This window comes from Anarhichas minor, unplaced genomic scaffold (assembly GCF_050575085.1).
Source record: "Anarhichas minor isolate MPS153535 unplaced genomic scaffold, ASM5057508v1 ptg000023l, whole genome shotgun sequence".
Classification (NCBI taxonomy): Eukaryota; Metazoa; Chordata; class Actinopteri; order Perciformes; family Anarhichadidae; genus Anarhichas; species Anarhichas minor.
In genome coordinates, this window is record NW_027466469.1 from 7,504,911 (window position 1) to 7,522,569 (window position 17,659).

General features: G+C 39.1%; 1 protein-coding gene across 1 annotated transcript in view; it reads right to left on the reverse strand.

The window, feature by feature from the left end:
- The window catches only part of plekha6 (pleckstrin homology domain containing, family A member 6), a 55,938-nt gene that overhangs the window by 10,165 nt on the left and 28,114 nt on the right, over positions 1–17,659 (reverse strand). Inside the window, exons 10-20 of the mRNA XM_076096735.1 lie at positions 15,540–15,611; positions 14,876–14,956; positions 13,990–14,139; positions 11,573–11,668; positions 10,546–10,657; positions 10,291–10,430; positions 8,229–8,396; positions 7,125–7,197; positions 5,259–5,362; positions 3,911–4,069; positions 1,184–1,336 (exon numbers count right to left, since the gene is read on the reverse strand). Coding sequence (XP_075952850.1) covers positions 1,184–1,336; positions 3,911–4,069; positions 5,259–5,362; positions 7,125–7,197; positions 8,229–8,396; positions 10,291–10,430; positions 10,546–10,657; positions 11,573–11,668; positions 13,990–14,139; positions 14,876–14,956; positions 15,540–15,611 — 1,308 coding nt within the window. The remainder of the gene's footprint in view (positions 1–1,183; positions 1,337–3,910; positions 4,070–5,258; positions 5,363–7,124; positions 7,198–8,228; positions 8,397–10,290; positions 10,431–10,545; positions 10,658–11,572; positions 11,669–13,989; positions 14,140–14,875; positions 14,957–15,539; positions 15,612–17,659) is intronic.

Genomic DNA, 17,659 nt, shown 5'->3' on the forward strand with positions numbered 1-17,659 from the left:
TTCAACTCAATAACTCAAAATCAGAAATCATATTTTCTGAGTACTATTTGACTCAGACCTGGAAAAAGTCATTCAGGCGTTTATCTTCACACGTCTTGACTACTGTAACTCCCTCCTCACTGGCATGAACCAAAAGTCACTCTCTCACCTCCAACTACTTCAGAATGCAGTAGCTCGGCTTCTCACTGGTTTAAACAGACGACATCACATCACCCCAATCCTGGCTCCTCTTCACTGGCTCCCTGTTTGTTTTAGAATTGATTTTACTGATCATTTGTAAAGAACGTCTGGGTCTGACCCCAAGATATAGAGAAGACATTTTGAAATCATATAAGCCAGTTCGCAGCATTAGATCCTCAGGTGGGGCCCTTCTGGCTGTTCCAAAGTCGAGGCTTAAAACTAAAGGTGACCGTGCTTTTGCCAACAGGACCCCTCGGCTTTGGAACAACCTGCCTGAGGAGATAAGCTGAGGAGATAAGGCTCGCAGAATCAGTAATCTCTTTTAAATCACTTCTTAAAATCCATTTTTTAGAGACGGCTATATTTGATGTCATCTTTTTACTGCTTTACTGCTTTAATTCATTATTGGTGTTTTATTTGATTTCTTAATTTGTTCTTATCGTATCGATCGGTTTTATTGTTTCACTGTTGTATCAGGTTTTAAATTTGACCTTCGTTGATCTTGCTTTGTTGGGCTCACTGTTGAGCTTTCTGTTGTTTTATTGCCTTGTCAAAGCACTTTGTGAACTCTGTTTTTAAAGGTGGCTTTCAAGTACCGAGGATGTTAACCAATCCGTTTCATTATTTAATGCAAAGAGAAAATGTCCCGGAGTGTGATGACCAAATATAATAACAGAAACAAAACACACAGGGCTGGATGGTGGCAGGTTTGACAGGTCAAATAAACACAGGAGCCCAATGTTTTAGAGACAGCTGTTCCTGTCCCATAGGTAACAAGGGTTTTGTTGTGTTCACAAAGTTTCACTTTCACTATACAAACAGCGGAGTTTTCATTTTCATTATCACTTTAGAAACAGTAATATGAAAATAACATTAACCACGTTATTGCATATTTCCTTCATATTGTGCAGCCCTAATGCATTTCATGAGAAAAAATTTCAGAACCATGAACATAATGAGAGAAAGAGTGAAAAATGGAGTTACATCAGCTGACTGATCTCACCTCTTTGCTGATGTCCAGGTTGTAGGGTTCTGGTTCATTCCTTAACCGTCTCAATCGGGCAATTTCTTCCCGAGGTGACTCCTGCCCCTGGCCTCGAACCGCTACCTCCAAATCTTTAATGTCAATCTCGTGAGCTGTCAGCCGCCTGCGAATCTGTACACACACACACACACACACACACACACACACACACACACACACACACACACACACACACACACACACACACACACACACATACGGATACAATCAAATCTGTTCAAAAGACTTTTGGTAGGGATTGATGCTTTTTAGAGGTTCTTTCTAAATGGTTAGCCACAGTACAAAACATCTTGCCAGACTCAATGTTTGATGACCTATCCTAATCTTAACCATTCAAGGTGAAAGTCTTATCTTAATTAGTCGAGGTCAATGTCTAACCATAACCATTAACGGTTATCATTTTTATTATCAGTCACATTACTATTTCTATTACCGATACCATAAACGCACATTACTAACTTTGCTTCTTCCCCGGAGTCTTTGTGCTTTCTCTCCTCACAGGTTTCCATGGATTGTGGTTATATCTGGACCGTGGTTTTGCCTCCTGTCGTGGTCCTGCCTGACACCCACTGCTACTATCATTATTAGTAGTAGTCACATTGTTATTGCCAATACCATTACTGCTTTTGTTATCATTGTTATTCTACTATATCCACTTAGTAGTCGTAATTGTTCCATCATTATTCTGCGTACTACTCTCATTATATAAATCATTTATATCATAAGCATTAAATGTGCTGTTGTTTTGTTCATTCTGTACACATGACATCTATCACACTTCTGTCCATCCTGATAGAGGGATCCCTCCTCTGTTGCTCTCCTTAAGGTTTCTTCCTTTTTTTCTCCCCGTTAAAGAGTTTTTTTGGGGGAGTTTTTCATGTTCGTACAGCCTGGTTTTCCACTCCAGAGTAGGTCTCATATCCGCGGCTATAAATATTCCTTTAGCCCTGTTTGAATCAGTAGTGAATAGCTGCCTAAACGCTGCGGGGAGAGTTTGTAGCGTATATGCTGCTGTTGGTTTTCCTGCTAAGCTAGTTAGCCTCCAAGAACAAATGTGCCTCACCAGAGAAGAATGTTGTTCTTCCGTGGTGGGAGTATCAGACAGCATGTTGTCTGTTATGTCGGGTGGTTTGCTTTGTTGTGCACAGTTGCTCCACCGAGAGAACATTATATTTCCCACAATTTGAGCTTCTGCATTTTCCAAATGCAATAGTATTATTCAAACGTATTGTTCGGTTCGTAGTGCGTACCGAACCGATATATATATATATATATATATACAGTATATATACAGTTATATATATTATATATATATAATATATATATATAACAGTTATATATATATATATAATATATATATATATATATATATATAACTGTATATATATATATATATATATATATAACTGTTATATATATAATATATATATATATATTATATATATATAATATATATATATAACAGTTATATATATATATAATATATATATATATATATAACTGTTATATATATAATATATATATATATATATATATAATATATAAACAGTTATATATATATATATATATATAGTTGTGCTTCTCATTCCAATCATTTCAATTAAGAAATACACTATTTAACTGTACCCATTAGCGCAAATCTTGAGATATTTTATAAAAATAGACTTTTTAGAGATTTTAACCATCCAAAATGAATTTAATAATGATATTTTAAGTTTGTTTTTTTTCGCCTCGTAGCACTCAATTAGACGACTACGTTCAAACCCTAACTTAACCAATCGGATTCAATGTCTAACTATAACCATTCAAGGTTAATGCCTTACTTTAATCAGTGAGGTCACCGTCTAACCCTAACCCATTCAATATCAATGCCTAACTTTAACCATCTCATTAGAGTTTCACAAATCGTGTAGTACCATCTAGAAATGACACAATGTTGGTCATTAAACTTGCTTGCATCGAACTACTTGTCATTGTTAACTCTTTTTTTCTCACTTTTACTTGTTGTTACATGTGAGAAGTTCATACTAATAGGGGTGTAACACAAATATAATATCTGTAGCACCATTTGCACTCTACTGTCTTTAGTGTTTACAAAATGTCACTGTGTTAATCTCTGAATATCAACTTTTTTATTTTTTTTTATTTAAACCTTTATTTAACTTTGAAGATGTCTATTTCTCAGTGGTTTGTATTTGCACTGTAACCATTGAAAGAAATCCCCTTTATTACTTTGATACTTATGGAGGAAGATTTACGGTTATAAGGAGTGTCTTTTTATATGATTTCTTAGTTGATTCATGGACACTGAATACTGACAGAAATGAAAAGAGTAAATTCCAATAATTCCATCAGTGTGTGCATATTTTCTGTGTTTTCTGAATGATCAACCACTCCATAAAGGTGTGCAAGTTTAAGTCAAATATTGTCATTCAGATGACAGGTCAACTTAATGGAAAAAAACATTATTACAGACATTTGGATGTTGTTAACATCTGTTTAGGGTGAATTACATGTCTGGTACATAGCCTAGTTAGCACTATTCCTCCACCAGCTTGTGCCCTGACACACCACATGCTCTCACTGGCTTTCCAATTCCAATACCTGGAAGAACTGGTTAGGTTTGACTGTACTGGCACTCTGTGCTCTAATCTTTCACAAGGATCATCACATCGTTGATCATACCACTTTGTAGTTGGCTGGAGACTGGCCACCTGAGAGGTTTAGACTCCGCCTTTTGTCCCTCACAGAGCTGCTCTGGTTGCGTCGGATTCGCTCGTTCTGCTCCTCCACACTCATCTTTGACTTCAGCTCTGCAGGAAACATAGCGCTCTTTGGACGCTCCTGTGACAAAGATGTGGCATAGAAACACTTTGATTCAGACAAGATTTCAGTCTCAGACCTATTGGAATTTAGTTGTGTCTCTGAGATAGTTGACATGAGGAGTGGAGTACCATAAGTTTCAATCCTTGGGCATGCTTCCATGAGGCCAATTTTACATAAAACAATAAAACGTACGATACTTATGCACATTATTATTCTTGATCTAGTGTTTGTGTAATAATGTTTAAGTTGTATTTCTTGTTTTCAATTCATTAAGTAAAGGACATATGATTTCCATTGTGTATAAAATGCATAACAATGTTGTAATTGTTTGGCCCATCATCCTTTTTAATAAATAATTATGTTTAAGACTATGCTGTGCTCAAATTTATTTTATAGACCATAACAGGAAAATGAAAATATTTTCTTGAGATATCAAATAACTCCTTAATAATGAGTGTTATGAGCATGACTTACATTTATTTCCAGTAAGACTGGAGGGCAAGCATTAATAATAAATAAAAAAATAAAAAATCTACTGATACTCAAAAACAGCTTATATTTTGGTAGGACCTCCATGTAAATGGACTTGCACTTGTACTTGTATAGCGCTTTTCTAGTTGTGAAACACTACATGTCATTTACCCATTCACACCCATTTATACACGATGGCAGGGTCTACCATGGAAGGTGCCATTTGCTCATCAGAACTATTTCATCATTCATACCCATTCACACCGTAGGGAGCAATTTGGGGTTAAGTGTCTTGCCCAAGGACACATTGACATGGACTAAAGGAGCCAGGGATCAAATCGCCGATCCTCTGATTGAAGGACCACCAGCTCTATTGCTGAGCCACAGTCACCCATACAATCTCATTCTTGGACTGGTTCTAGATGTTCTCTCATAAGAATAATATTACAAATATCTGAATATCAACATCTTACCCCCCTCAGCTTCTTGACGATGTGTTAACATGTAATGCTTTTAATTGATTTGAGATATTTGTGGTAATAACAATATTGTTTGGTTGTTTCTATCTTGGTTGTTTCTATCTAACACAGGGTTCCTGTGAACACTGGTTAAAGGTTTGTGAATGGTTTGATTTCCTCACACTATCTTGTTTGAACCCTTGATGCGACACATCTGTACATGCTGTAGTTCAGACAGACATTTTGATATTATTTACATGGAGGCAAGGCTGACATACCCTAGAAATTCCATTAGGCCGTCTGCCATTATGGCGGGAAACTCCATAAGAGCTGCTGTGTGATTTGTCGGTGGGGGACTTCGTTCTAGGAGGGACAATGCCAACTGGCAAAGGACACAACAGACGAGTTTTAAAACAAAGGGAAAGAAGAGGGAGCTGAATTGTCACAGCTAATACTATAAGACAATCTATACAATTCCTGTCAGTCTCACTTGATTTAATGATACAATCACACGTCAAATATCCGGATTCTGAACTAGATTATGAATTTTCTTTCATCTTTAATTTAAAAATGTCAGTAGAGGGAATGTCATTAGTGTTTTTTAATACTCCATCAGGTTCTGTGTACCTAAATGGATGGGCTGTACTTGTATAGCGCTTTTCTAGTCTTCCGACCACTCAAAGCACTTTAACACACTACATGTCACCAGTGGCGGCTGGTGGAAAGTTTTCTAGGTAGGGCCATCCAATCAATTTCAGCAAACATCCCAGTATGGTTTAATGCAAAAAAATTAAAGCATCAAACACGCATTACTGCTTTGCAGTTAAATATTTAACATTTATTCCAACACGAAAAAAAGCAGTAAATAACACTTTGATAAACACGTCAGGACATCTTATTTTTGTCACCCTCACAGGCAATTCAGTATAATATATATATACTGTATATATATATATATATATATATCATATAATAATATTCAGTATAATATAAAACACACACATACATACAGTATATAGATATAAGCTATGATGAGTTTTCACTGTTAATTTACCATCTCTATTAAATGTTGATGCCTCCATGACCAAGTTAAGCAGATGAGACTGAGGACAACTATGTAGAAGAAAAGATGTTCACTTTGCCTAATATGTAGCTTGACAGAGTTCTCCATGTGTGTCCTGGTGTTCTCATGTTTCCTTACTTCCTCATCCCTCACTCCCTAACTGTCCGTGCTGGATCTGTCCCCGTTGTTTTAAAGCTAAATACGTTATTCGCATGATGTCATCCAGCTAGCCAAACCTGTCTGGTGTACAGCTACTAGAGAAGCTTTGCATGTACTGCGTCCCTTTCCCACTAGTCTGCTGTCTGATTGTGAGGTCAGGCTGATCTGGGATCAGCTCTTTGGCCTGAAGTTTCTTTGCCAAAGTTCTCCTCTCAAACGGGTCTTGGAGGAGTAGTCCTTGAGCTGGCGCTCGCTTGTAGAAACTTCTCCTGACGAGAACGCGCAGCTTGGGGCCAAACAAATTTGGCCCCAAGCTGAATCTATTTGAGGGCGCTGATTGGCTAAATTGTATGTCACTCATTTATATCTTTAATCAGCAATTGGCTAAACTGCTTCATAGACCCGCCTCTTTTGGGCCAAATTCGTTTGGCCCCAAGCTGCGCGTTCTGAGACGTGCACCCAGGCGGAGAGGACGAGCAGACAGGTGGAGAGGACGAGCAGACAGGCGGAGAGGACGAGCAGACAGGCAGAGAGGACTAGCAGACAGGCGGAGAGGACGAGCAGGAAAAGCATATATTTTGCGCAGGTATCGTATTTTACACATATTACTGGATACATTCCATAGTTCAAAAACACAAATCTTTCTTCTTATTTTGTGTGGCTCAAGGTAGGGCCAGGCCCCATGGCCCTCTATTGGCCAGCCGCCACTGCATGTCACCCATTCACACCCATTTATACACTGATGGCAGGGGCTACCATGCAAGGTGCCACCTGCGCATCAGGACTAAGTAACATTCATTCAACATTCACACACCATAGGCACAGTTACGGGAGTAATCTGGGGTTAAGTGTCTTGCCCAAGGAAATCGATATGGACTAGCGGCGGCTAGCTACATGGAAACTTGAGTTTCGGTTGTTGTACCTTTATTCATGGTGGATTGTCTCTCCTGAACCTGGTCCTGGACGTCATTAATATTCTGTTCTGCAAACCTGGACTGCAAGGTGGAAAAATTACATTATATGTATCAACGTTAAACGTGAAGGCGGTGAGAATTCAGTATACAGAATGCATCAGATAATGCATTACTTTGTATAGTGATGAGGGCATCATGTGAAAATGCCTGTTATACCCATCTTGACTGAATCAATACATCAATTGCTCACACAGTAATGGCCTGATCACACCTCTGATAGAGAAATTTCACACCAAAATCATCTGTTGACTAGTTACAAAGTGTCTTGAGAGTGATGACCTTGAGGGAACAAAAAGAGCCTGAGAGAAAAAAACTGACTCTTATTTCTCCTTGAGTATGAAGTGCTCCACAAAAGAGATGCAACCGGGTGTGCAGCCATTCATGGGACAGGAATGGATGGTACCAATGGATGCTACAAATGTGATGCCTTGATTTAACTATGTTTACTCATTGTCCAAAGACCAAGGATGAAAGTGGTCACTACAATGCTTCCAGCATAACCTATATTGTGAGAATGCGTGAACTTTCACTGTGCTACTTCCTGGTGTGACCACATACTAACTACAATGACTATAAATAGGCACATCGGAAGTTTGATAGACGATCTGTTGCTGTAGAGAACTCCACACAAAGATTCATACCCAGTGTTAAGTGCTGCCCATCCTTGGCAAAAAATAGTACTTTTCCAAAGCACCTGTAGAGCATTTTGAACTGACATGTACCGTGTTTACTAAAGAAAACGTACACTTCCTGTTACAGAAATGCAACTGCCATGACTTTTATTGGCAGAGGCAATAAAAAGAGCAAAGGGAGGGCACCCACTTATGGAACAAGTGCTTTGTGAGGTCAAATAAGGGCTGATATGGAGACACAGAGGGACAATCAGAGTGCTTAATTACAATGGAGAAATGGAAAAAGGAACAACATGGGAAATTTGAAGGAATGAATGGTCCCTGTTGGTCTACAAGGTTAACTATAATGTTCTTAAAGATGACAATAATGATAGGACTGGGTGAAGCGAGGGCAGGACAGTAGCGGAAACACCCAAATACCTTTCTGTTTTGAGAATCTTCACCATCAAGGTAACCATCATCGATACCCAAGCTGCGTAGCCAGGCAGTGCTGTCAAAGGGCAGGGGAGGGACGGAGGGAGGGAAGGTAGGGGAGGGCTCCAAAGGGTGATATGATTTGGGGAGGGGAGGCCTTGGGGGAACACTTTCCTAGATGACCATAAGGGCAAGAGGGAGGGAAGAAAGGAAGGAGGGAAAGGATAGGTGGAAGAAAGAGTGCTGCACATCAAGATGAGTGATAATAAGCCAGGCAGAGCAGAAAGGACTCATGGGAATTATTCTGTGGAGTGGTGTCTTTATCCTATGTTAAGGAGTTGGATGTGAAAATCCCCAGCTGGCCAATTAAATACCTGGGATGAATTCCTATATCATAAACATTCTGTGAAAGGCTCTGTGAAACAGCAATGCCATTTCAACCATCCATAAGTAATTTGTCACCTATAATAGACTAACATTTATACAGTATTACATTGCTGAGAAACAGATTAGATTAGATTAGATTAGATATATACTTTATTCATCCCCAAGGGGAAATTTGTCAATTAGATCCATCCCTGTAATTGTAATTGAACAAGTAAAGCTTGTCATTTCTATTTAAGAGACAGCTTGTACTGCAGCACAAAGTCCAACATGAAATTTTCAACTCAAATATTTTCTTCATTTTATTTGGTTGACAGAAAACATGAATGTTGTCAACAGGATAGCAGGTTAATTTTGGAGGTGTTTAATGAAAGAATGCAAAAATGAGAGAACATGCCAATGAACCCTTAATTTATACTCTGGCAAAGTATCATCTCAAGACTGATGATATTAAATCCCCCAAATATTTATGTGAATCAGACCAAAGCTCAACTGTGCCAAAGAGTGTTATCTGAGAAAATAAATCAGGGATGAGTGCACATTCTCTCTGATCCATGAGATCCCTGTAGAGCAGTTAAAGAAAATGTTCTGACAAGTGAAAGGTCAGATAAAGTTCTGTCTGCAAAGGCAATTAAAAGCACCAATGTCTTTACTAAATGGGGATGAAAAATTATGTCATGATTACCTTTCGCAATGCAAACTTAAATATTTATGATTTGGGGGAAAATATTGTCCATGTATTTACAATATTACAAATCAGAACAGATTGAATGTGGAATCATCAGAATCGACTATGACATGGTGGATATCCTTGTCTTTAAAGATGAGTCTGCATGAATAATTCACCTGAGTGATTACTGGGTGAATCAGTCTGTATTATGGCTGAAGTCACTGGAGCAATGCTATGCCCCCCTTTACCCCCTTGATTGTTAGGGTAAGAAAGTGGCCTAGCCCCTGAACCTGCATGACATGATGATGGAGAAGCTAGCGGATGATAGGGTTGGGTTTCATGGCTAGCACCTGAAGATGTAAAAAGATCTGGTCTGTGACATAATGATAAAAGGTCAGCCCGATAGGAGTCCTGGAGAAACAGGATCTGGTAATCAGGCACAGAAAAGCGTTTGTTGGGGATCAGGTTTCTGAGGCCACCATGGTATCCTGCTGAGAAGTGATATGGGTGGGAGTCTGGATAGACATCTTTTCTGAGGCCAATCTTTACTTCTTGACTGCAAACATTTGAGGTTATCCAACAAACTTCCTGCTGGTCAGAGTGGGTTCGGGCTGTGCCTGAATGCTGATTGGTGTGTTTGGCTGGTTGGTCAAAGTTTGTCTTGGTTCTGCAGTTGAAGTTTTGGTCTGATTCCTCTATCACAGTGTCTAATATACTCAAGGATTCCCCAATGTTTTGGAAAGCTAAGGAGAGCTGAGGAAAGGTGTGTTCACGAGTTTCACTACCATAGTTGTTTATATGTTCTGAATGTAGGCTTGTGTCAGGTTCCCTATAACTTTTGGGTCTACACCTAGGCTTAGGGTCAGTTTTGAAATGAGGCACTATACATGACTTTGGACGGGATTTAGGGATTGATTTTATACGCACTTCAGGGTTGGTTCTAGAGTCGAAGCATTGGCCTGTGCCAGGATTTGGATTGGGGTTGGTCCCTGGCTGGGTGTGTCCGGTGCTTACCTCCGGGCCCAGCTGTTTGGTGGGGGAGACCTGGGAGCCGGGCACTGGGGAGAAGGGGCTGAGTGGGCTGGTGAAGCTTACTGAGCTCAGGGGACTGGCTGGACTATTGGTGCTAAAGGAGCCTGATGCACCGCTGGCCACTGTGCAAGAGAAAGAGAGGGTGGTGGGGGTGGCAGGGATAGAGTCGTTAGAATATACATGTTAGAGACACCGGAATTTCCACTAAACGTGATTATTTTCCAGCACCTCTGTTACCTCTGTGCTTGGCTGTGTCAGTGCCTCTGGATGAGTTATTCTTGTGCAGTCCCTCTAATACATCCTGGACTCTCCAAAACTCTTTCTGGATGTGCCTATGAACCAGTCCACTCTGCAAAAATCCCAAACACAAACTAATTGAAGAAACAGCCCCTAACAAGGAAATTGTTTCTGGAAGGAAATATTGTTGTTAAACTACTTAAATGTAAATTTTCAATTATGTAATTACCAGAAAACCAGATTCCATTAATTTATATTGTTGTGTGGGCAGAAATCTCAGTGACAGTCATCTGATGACAAACAAAACACAAACTACAGGGTTGGATACCACAACCGCAAGTGAACTATATATATATATTTAATGAAGGAATGACCCTTCTTTTTTGAATCCTCATGACAGTATTGCATATACTGTACTTTCTACTAACACTTCATTAAAGCTAAAACTAACTATTGAAAGAAATAGTCAAACCCAAGGTACATTTGAACAAATAACCTGTGGTACTAACAATGTACCAAACCATGACCAAGGTATGTTGCGAACAATGGATTTTAAAACGCATTTACACTGTATTTGGGTCTTTCCTAAAGAGTACTGTCGACCTTGCTTTCCTATCCCATATTCACTTCAGACAAAGATTGGCTGTAACAGGCCATCTCTATCAGTACGTCATAACTCTATCACTGATAGGAATCACATGGAGGGATGTACTCTTTAAAGAGAAAACAAAACCTTCTCTGGGGATGTCTAGATTTGAGAGAAAGAGATCCTGAACATACATGCTGTGCAATTACTGCATATGGGAACAATGAAGAGATTCAAATTCCCATTGGTTACTGATAAGGTTGATTATTGTTTTCATCATGAAATTCCTAAAGCAAATACTGAAGAACTATGCATTAATTATGTTTAGAAGTTTCTCCATGGTGCTATATCTCCAAATTTTATTTGGAAACATGCTTTCCATTTCCCATATAAATTACAGCTGGGTAAATAAACAGAACTTACGACTGTGTGACCCTTTACCTGCCCTCCTGCATTAAGCTGCTCCCATAGGTCTCCATGAATGGCGTTGGCCTCATCCTCTAATGCTTCAAACTCCATACGATTGGTGGTTAAAGCCTAAGAAATGTACAAATGATTGCAGTGTTTCTCAGAATGTTTATAACATATGTGAATAACATAAATGATGCCTGCTAAATGATGCCTTTGACCTTCAGAATGAATTGAGTATACATGAAAAACTGAGATCCAATTAAATTATTCATTAAAATGTTTAAATGAAAGCTTTCCTTACAACCTGGATATTGTTTTTGTATTTGGGCCGTCTTTCTCCTCCGCTATCGAAATATGGCAATGCTGGTAAACAGCTTTATAACAGAAGAACATTAATGCATCTGAAATGTACATTATACTGATGGAGTCATAAGAGTGCCATAATAAAGAATAGATCTGTAAGAGAAGAAGAAAATATATTTGGAAATATAAGAAGGAATAAATAAAATAATAAATCCGTAAATAAAACATTTTTGGAATTATAATTGGAGAAAAATAAATAACTGGAAAATAAATATAAATAACAAAATATAAAAGAGTAATGATAAGCGTGTTCATGTATATTTTTGTGTATTTATTTATATATTTTTAATATACAGTATACAAAGTATACATACATTTAGTTATATTTCTTGCATATAAACTACTACTATACTGCTAAGTATTCTAAAAAAATACATGTTAATGTGTTTTTTTTAAATACATATTTAGTTATTTTTATATTACATTATCTATTGATATCCATTAATTTTGTTATTATTTATCTTATTGCTTTGTGTTTTTACGTAATGCTTTTGCTAATTCTTAACCTGTTACCACTCCTGTAAAATTAGCCTAAAACGCTTATTCAAGACATACCCAAAGTCAACTGAAAGCTGTTCTTGAACCATTTGGAGTACATGCATGCTTTTGGTCTCTTTTGAAAGGTAACACTTTACGTTGAAAAATACATAGATAGTTAGGCATATCTGCCGGCTAATTTGAAATGGTGCAACAGCAGTCCGTGGGTATTTATGGACGTAATAATGTGTTTTGGACTAAATATTGTACTGGATTGGATTGTCTGGACCTTTGGCAATGTAACAAGACCGTTTTTGTTGGAATATTATCGATGGGTGGATTTCTATCAAGCTTCATAGGTGAGATGCCTCGATTTTCTAATCGTTTATTTTTGGGTTGGTGGTCTGCCAAGCTAGCAACTGTCTTTGTGCTTGGCCTTCCTGCCCAGGCTGATTAGTCAATTCCTGCACATGTGAACCAATCATTTGAGAAGGGTCTATCTTCAGTCTAGCAGGCTACACAGCACGCCCACTTTACTACATGACAGGGCCCCTGAGATAACTTGTGATTCACATACTTATTTTAGCCCAAACCATGATGTTTTCAATACAAAGTACTTTTGGCACCTAAACTTTTTGGTCTAAAACCTAACCGAAATTCGTCATGAATTACTGTGGACCTGCAGATAGACCTACTTGAATGCTTTACCTGGACACAAACAGCAGCACAAACAGCAGAAGGAAAAGTGACATGGACTTGCACAGTCGGAATGTGGTGTGGTAGAGACTTTGGGAACATCGTGGCGGAAGAAGAAGCAGAGTAAGGGAGAGGTGTCTAAGAAGTAAATTTAATAATTGTTGTGTGTGGAGGAGCATTTTTGAACTGGACTATGTTTTGAGGATGGTATAGGATGTCATGGAGTTTCTAGGGCAAATATCTGCACCAATACATACAAATTTTATTTGGATTTTTTTCCCAAGTAGCCACTACCACATTCAGTCTGCATGTGCACGTCCGCGTCTGGGCTACTTTCTATTCTTTATGCTGGAAAGCAGTAACCCTAACCCATGCCAAGCCCCTTGAAACTATCCCAGTTCAGTTAGGATTAGGCAATACAAGGTGGCAAAACTACTTTTTTAGGTTTAGGCACAAAAACTATTTGTTTTAGGTTTAGGCATAAAAACTGCATGGTTAGGGCAACATCATGGTTTGGGTTAAAATAAGTATATGAATCACAAGTTATCTCAGGAAGTCTGTTGTGTAGAAAAGCAGGTGTATCATATAGTTAATGGCCGTGTCATGTAGCCTTCCAGACTGCAGATAGACACTCCTCAAAGCATCGGGTCATGTGTGCAGGATTTGACAACTCAGCCTGAGTAAAACCAAATGTGTAAAATCACACACACACACACACACACACACACACACACACACACACACACACACACACACACACACACACACACACACACACACACACACACACACACACACACACACACACACACACACACACACACACACATTCTTCCCAAAAAATAATGACAGATGGTCATCTTTTAACATTGCAACTACCTGGGTCCTGAATATGTTATGCAGTGTCTTACACTAGAGGCCTGGGAGAGCTCCCCTCTGATGTTGATGAGCTGGTTCTGCAGAGTTTCCTTTTTGAACCGCAGTTTTTCCAGGGCCAAAGGTTGGTTATGGTACAGCTCCATCTCCTGATGAGTTGCCACAAGTGCTTCTTCAAGGCTGTCCTGGAAACAGCAAGCAAGGCGAGCAAGAAAGGGAGAGCTTATTGGAAATTGTCTTTCCTGCCTTTTTCCCTAAATTTAAATAACAGGTGCAGTATTTCAGCTGAACACATATTCTAGTTTATTAAACAAGTTGCGATGAAACAAGAGCTACTCATGGTTCTATTATTATAGTTTGTAATGTTAGGACATAACGAGAGCTATATTTAAACACAGTTACTCAAGGTTTCTGGATTGAAAGTGTAAAGGTACATTTATTTAGAATGTTGATATAAAACAATGAGTGGGCATATGTTACCACAAGCTACTGTATGCATGTATAAATAAAATGCCCTACAATGTACAGGAATACAATAAAACAGTCCACTGTTTGGTCATTTACGAAGCTGTGTAGAAAGTGGGCTTGTTGAATTGGGCTGTGAAAAAGAAAATAATATAAATAACTTTCAACGTAAAGAAGTCCCATACAACATCACCACAAAGTGCAGCCTCAACAATTAGGTAAGTCCTGATAAAAACTGAACAAATGATTTGTGTTCTTAGCTGAACTGTGGTATTGAATTCAACTGTCAGGTTTTTCTATATCTTTACACATGGTAAGATATGATAAGATGGGTTTCCTTTCCTCACAAATAATTAGAAGCACAGGACTTCATAGTTGTTTTTGGAACATTTGGTTAGTTTTACTATCTAAAACATTCTTTAAACACGTGGTAAAATACTGTGAAAAATGATGTACCTTTTCCATCCGCAGTCTGTGGACAACAGCCTCATGGTCTTTCCAAATTCGGTTCTGTTCACACAGTCGACCCAGGAGTTTCTGTGTCAGACCAACAACGGATGGTTACCACATATATTTTGCTGTATCCAGTAAAAAAACATAAAACGAAGATAAAGAGTAAAAAAATGTATCTGTGTGAGTACACGCTTACAGTATCAGTCCCAAAGCATATAGACACCAGGACATTAAACCTATATGTGATAGCTGAATGTGTCACTTTTAATCTGCTGCTGTAACAGTCTCCACTCTTCTGGTTTCAGCCACAAGAGAATTAGTGAGGTCGAACACTGATGTTGGGCAATAAGGCCTGGCTCACAGTCAGCTTTCCAGTCCATCCCTAAGGTGTTGGATGGGGTTAAGCTTTGGGCTCTGGGCAGACCAGACAAGTTATTCCACAGAAACTGGGAAAATCCTTTTGTTTATGGAGATGGCTTTGTGTATAAGGGCATTGTCATGTCCATGTCATGTTGTTCTAAAGTTATAAGAACCCTATATTTTATATTATTGTATACTCAGGGCCATACTTTTGGCCATGTAGTTTATTTGAAAAAATTAGTCATGTGGATAAGAGTTTGGCTGTGCTTATTTGTCTGCTATCTGCATGCATTGTAGTGTCTCTTACACTGGTTTCAATCTCATTGAGCTTGAGTGTAGGATGTAACTCTCTGCTGTAGACGTCATGAAAAGGAGGCACCTGTGAGAGCAAACATTGAACAAATCGTGTGGATGATTAAAGTCAATCAAACAGTATAGACACTAACTACACCATTGAGAGGAAAGCAACAGTTCAATGTTTACAGTAAGTTCCTAATTCTGAGGAATATAAAAGCTTCATTTATTTAGAAAGTCACCAAGATCAACATTTCCTTATTCACAAAGAAATAATTTCTCTGCCAATGAAGAAACTGTTATTTTAAAAAATGAGCTTGTAGTGATTATTTTCCTGGCTCAGTGTTCATGTTTTTTGAAGCAGATTGCAGGTGATTAAGTTTCCACAAAAAATACTGCACGTAACATCTGCCATCAGTTAGATGGAGCCAGAAAAACCCAATAGAGTTATTCTTCAGCCTAAGTTAAACAAAATGTTGGCATTCTGATAATGCATTTGTAAATGTCACAGAAGCTCTTTGGTGCATGTCCCAGAATGAAGAACTATGCTGAAATATGGCATGATACATCTTGAGAGTGTAAATAAGTGAAAAGAGTTCAGGGGAAAGTTGTTTCCTCTCAGCCAACCAAGCAACCCTCCACCGAACCATGAACACAACTGTTACGTCAACATTTACAATGTGTCCTCCTAAGAACTGTGATTGAATAGGAATGTGATTATTAAGGGAACATCATGTTGTATAACTTTCAGTATTATGACAGAAAACTGATGCCTGAAACCAATCATCACAACAAGATGAAGGGATGACAAGATGAATGGGAAAATGATTGTACACACTTTTATGGACGACAACTGTTTGAAGGGGTCAACAAGAATTACACAGTAAGGTGAGGTTTTGGGTTTAGCAGCAAAAGATATACAGGAATGCAAGACTGCCTTTAAGGATAGCCCGTCAAAAATGATGCATTGTTAACTCAGTGTGTACGATTCAACATGTCAATAAAGACACACAAACAACAGTGTGATGCAGTCAGGAAGAAGCTATGATACATGCCATTCACCCTCCCTCCGGAAAAACACCTTGTACGGCCTAGTTAGTTGTTATTAGCTGTACCTAGGCTGCTTCAGTATTAGTACTTTGGGAGTTTCTGCTTGTCTAAGGTAGGTGTGATTTAGTCTCACCTGGTCAATTTCTCTGCTAAGTGCCAGGAAGTGGCTTGCACATCTCAAGGATATAAATAGTCAGTCCAGTGAAAGTATCACTCCAGTGTGTATTTGGCTTCTAGAGGGATACTGCACTACTTAATTCACTTAGAATAGACTAAGTATTTTGTTCTTGCTTTTACAAGTTGTTATTAGCTGTACCTTGGCTGCTTCAGTATTAGTACTTTGGGAGTTTCTGCTTGTCTAAGGTAGGTGTGATTTACGAAGGCAACGAAGGCAACAGGGCGACTTTTTCAAGCCCGACTTCTCGAGCTTGTACTTGCGGGTCAGTTATCGGTTTATATTGACTAACATGTGTTTGCATCCTATTTCTGTCAGGTGGTCACGTAGACATTGGGTCACTCCCAGGTGCCGTGAGCCCACTAATCTCATCTATCCTACTCTTTCAGCTCATGGCGAGCAAGTGGTGGCAGGGGGGCTTTGCAATTGCCAGTCGGCAGTGCCGAAAGCTGAGTTCATCTCAGGCTACTCTTCCCTCTCTCCCTCAACTTTCTTGCTCTAAGGCCCTGTCCACATTACTCTGCTTACGTTTGGAAACACATATGTTTTGCTACGTTTACATTGAGCGGCCACACTACGCCGGAGTTTTGGAGCACCCTAAACGGAGGAGTTTGAAAACACCCCCGAGGTTGGAGGTGTTTGAAAACTCCGGGGTTGCGTTTGAGTGTGGACGGTCGGAAACTGATGTGTTTAGAAAAAATGACGCCCACACCCGTGTTCGCTACTGGATTGGTTCTTAGCAGCCATGACGTCTCCTTCCCTGATTCGTCACACTCACTATCACGTGACCCGTACCCGGAAGAAAACAAACTGGGCTACCAGTAATTCATTTCAACATGGATAACGAATTTCAAGCGTTGCTTGCTTTGTTGACTGTACTAGCAGCTGTTGTGTAGTAAAAGTCTGCA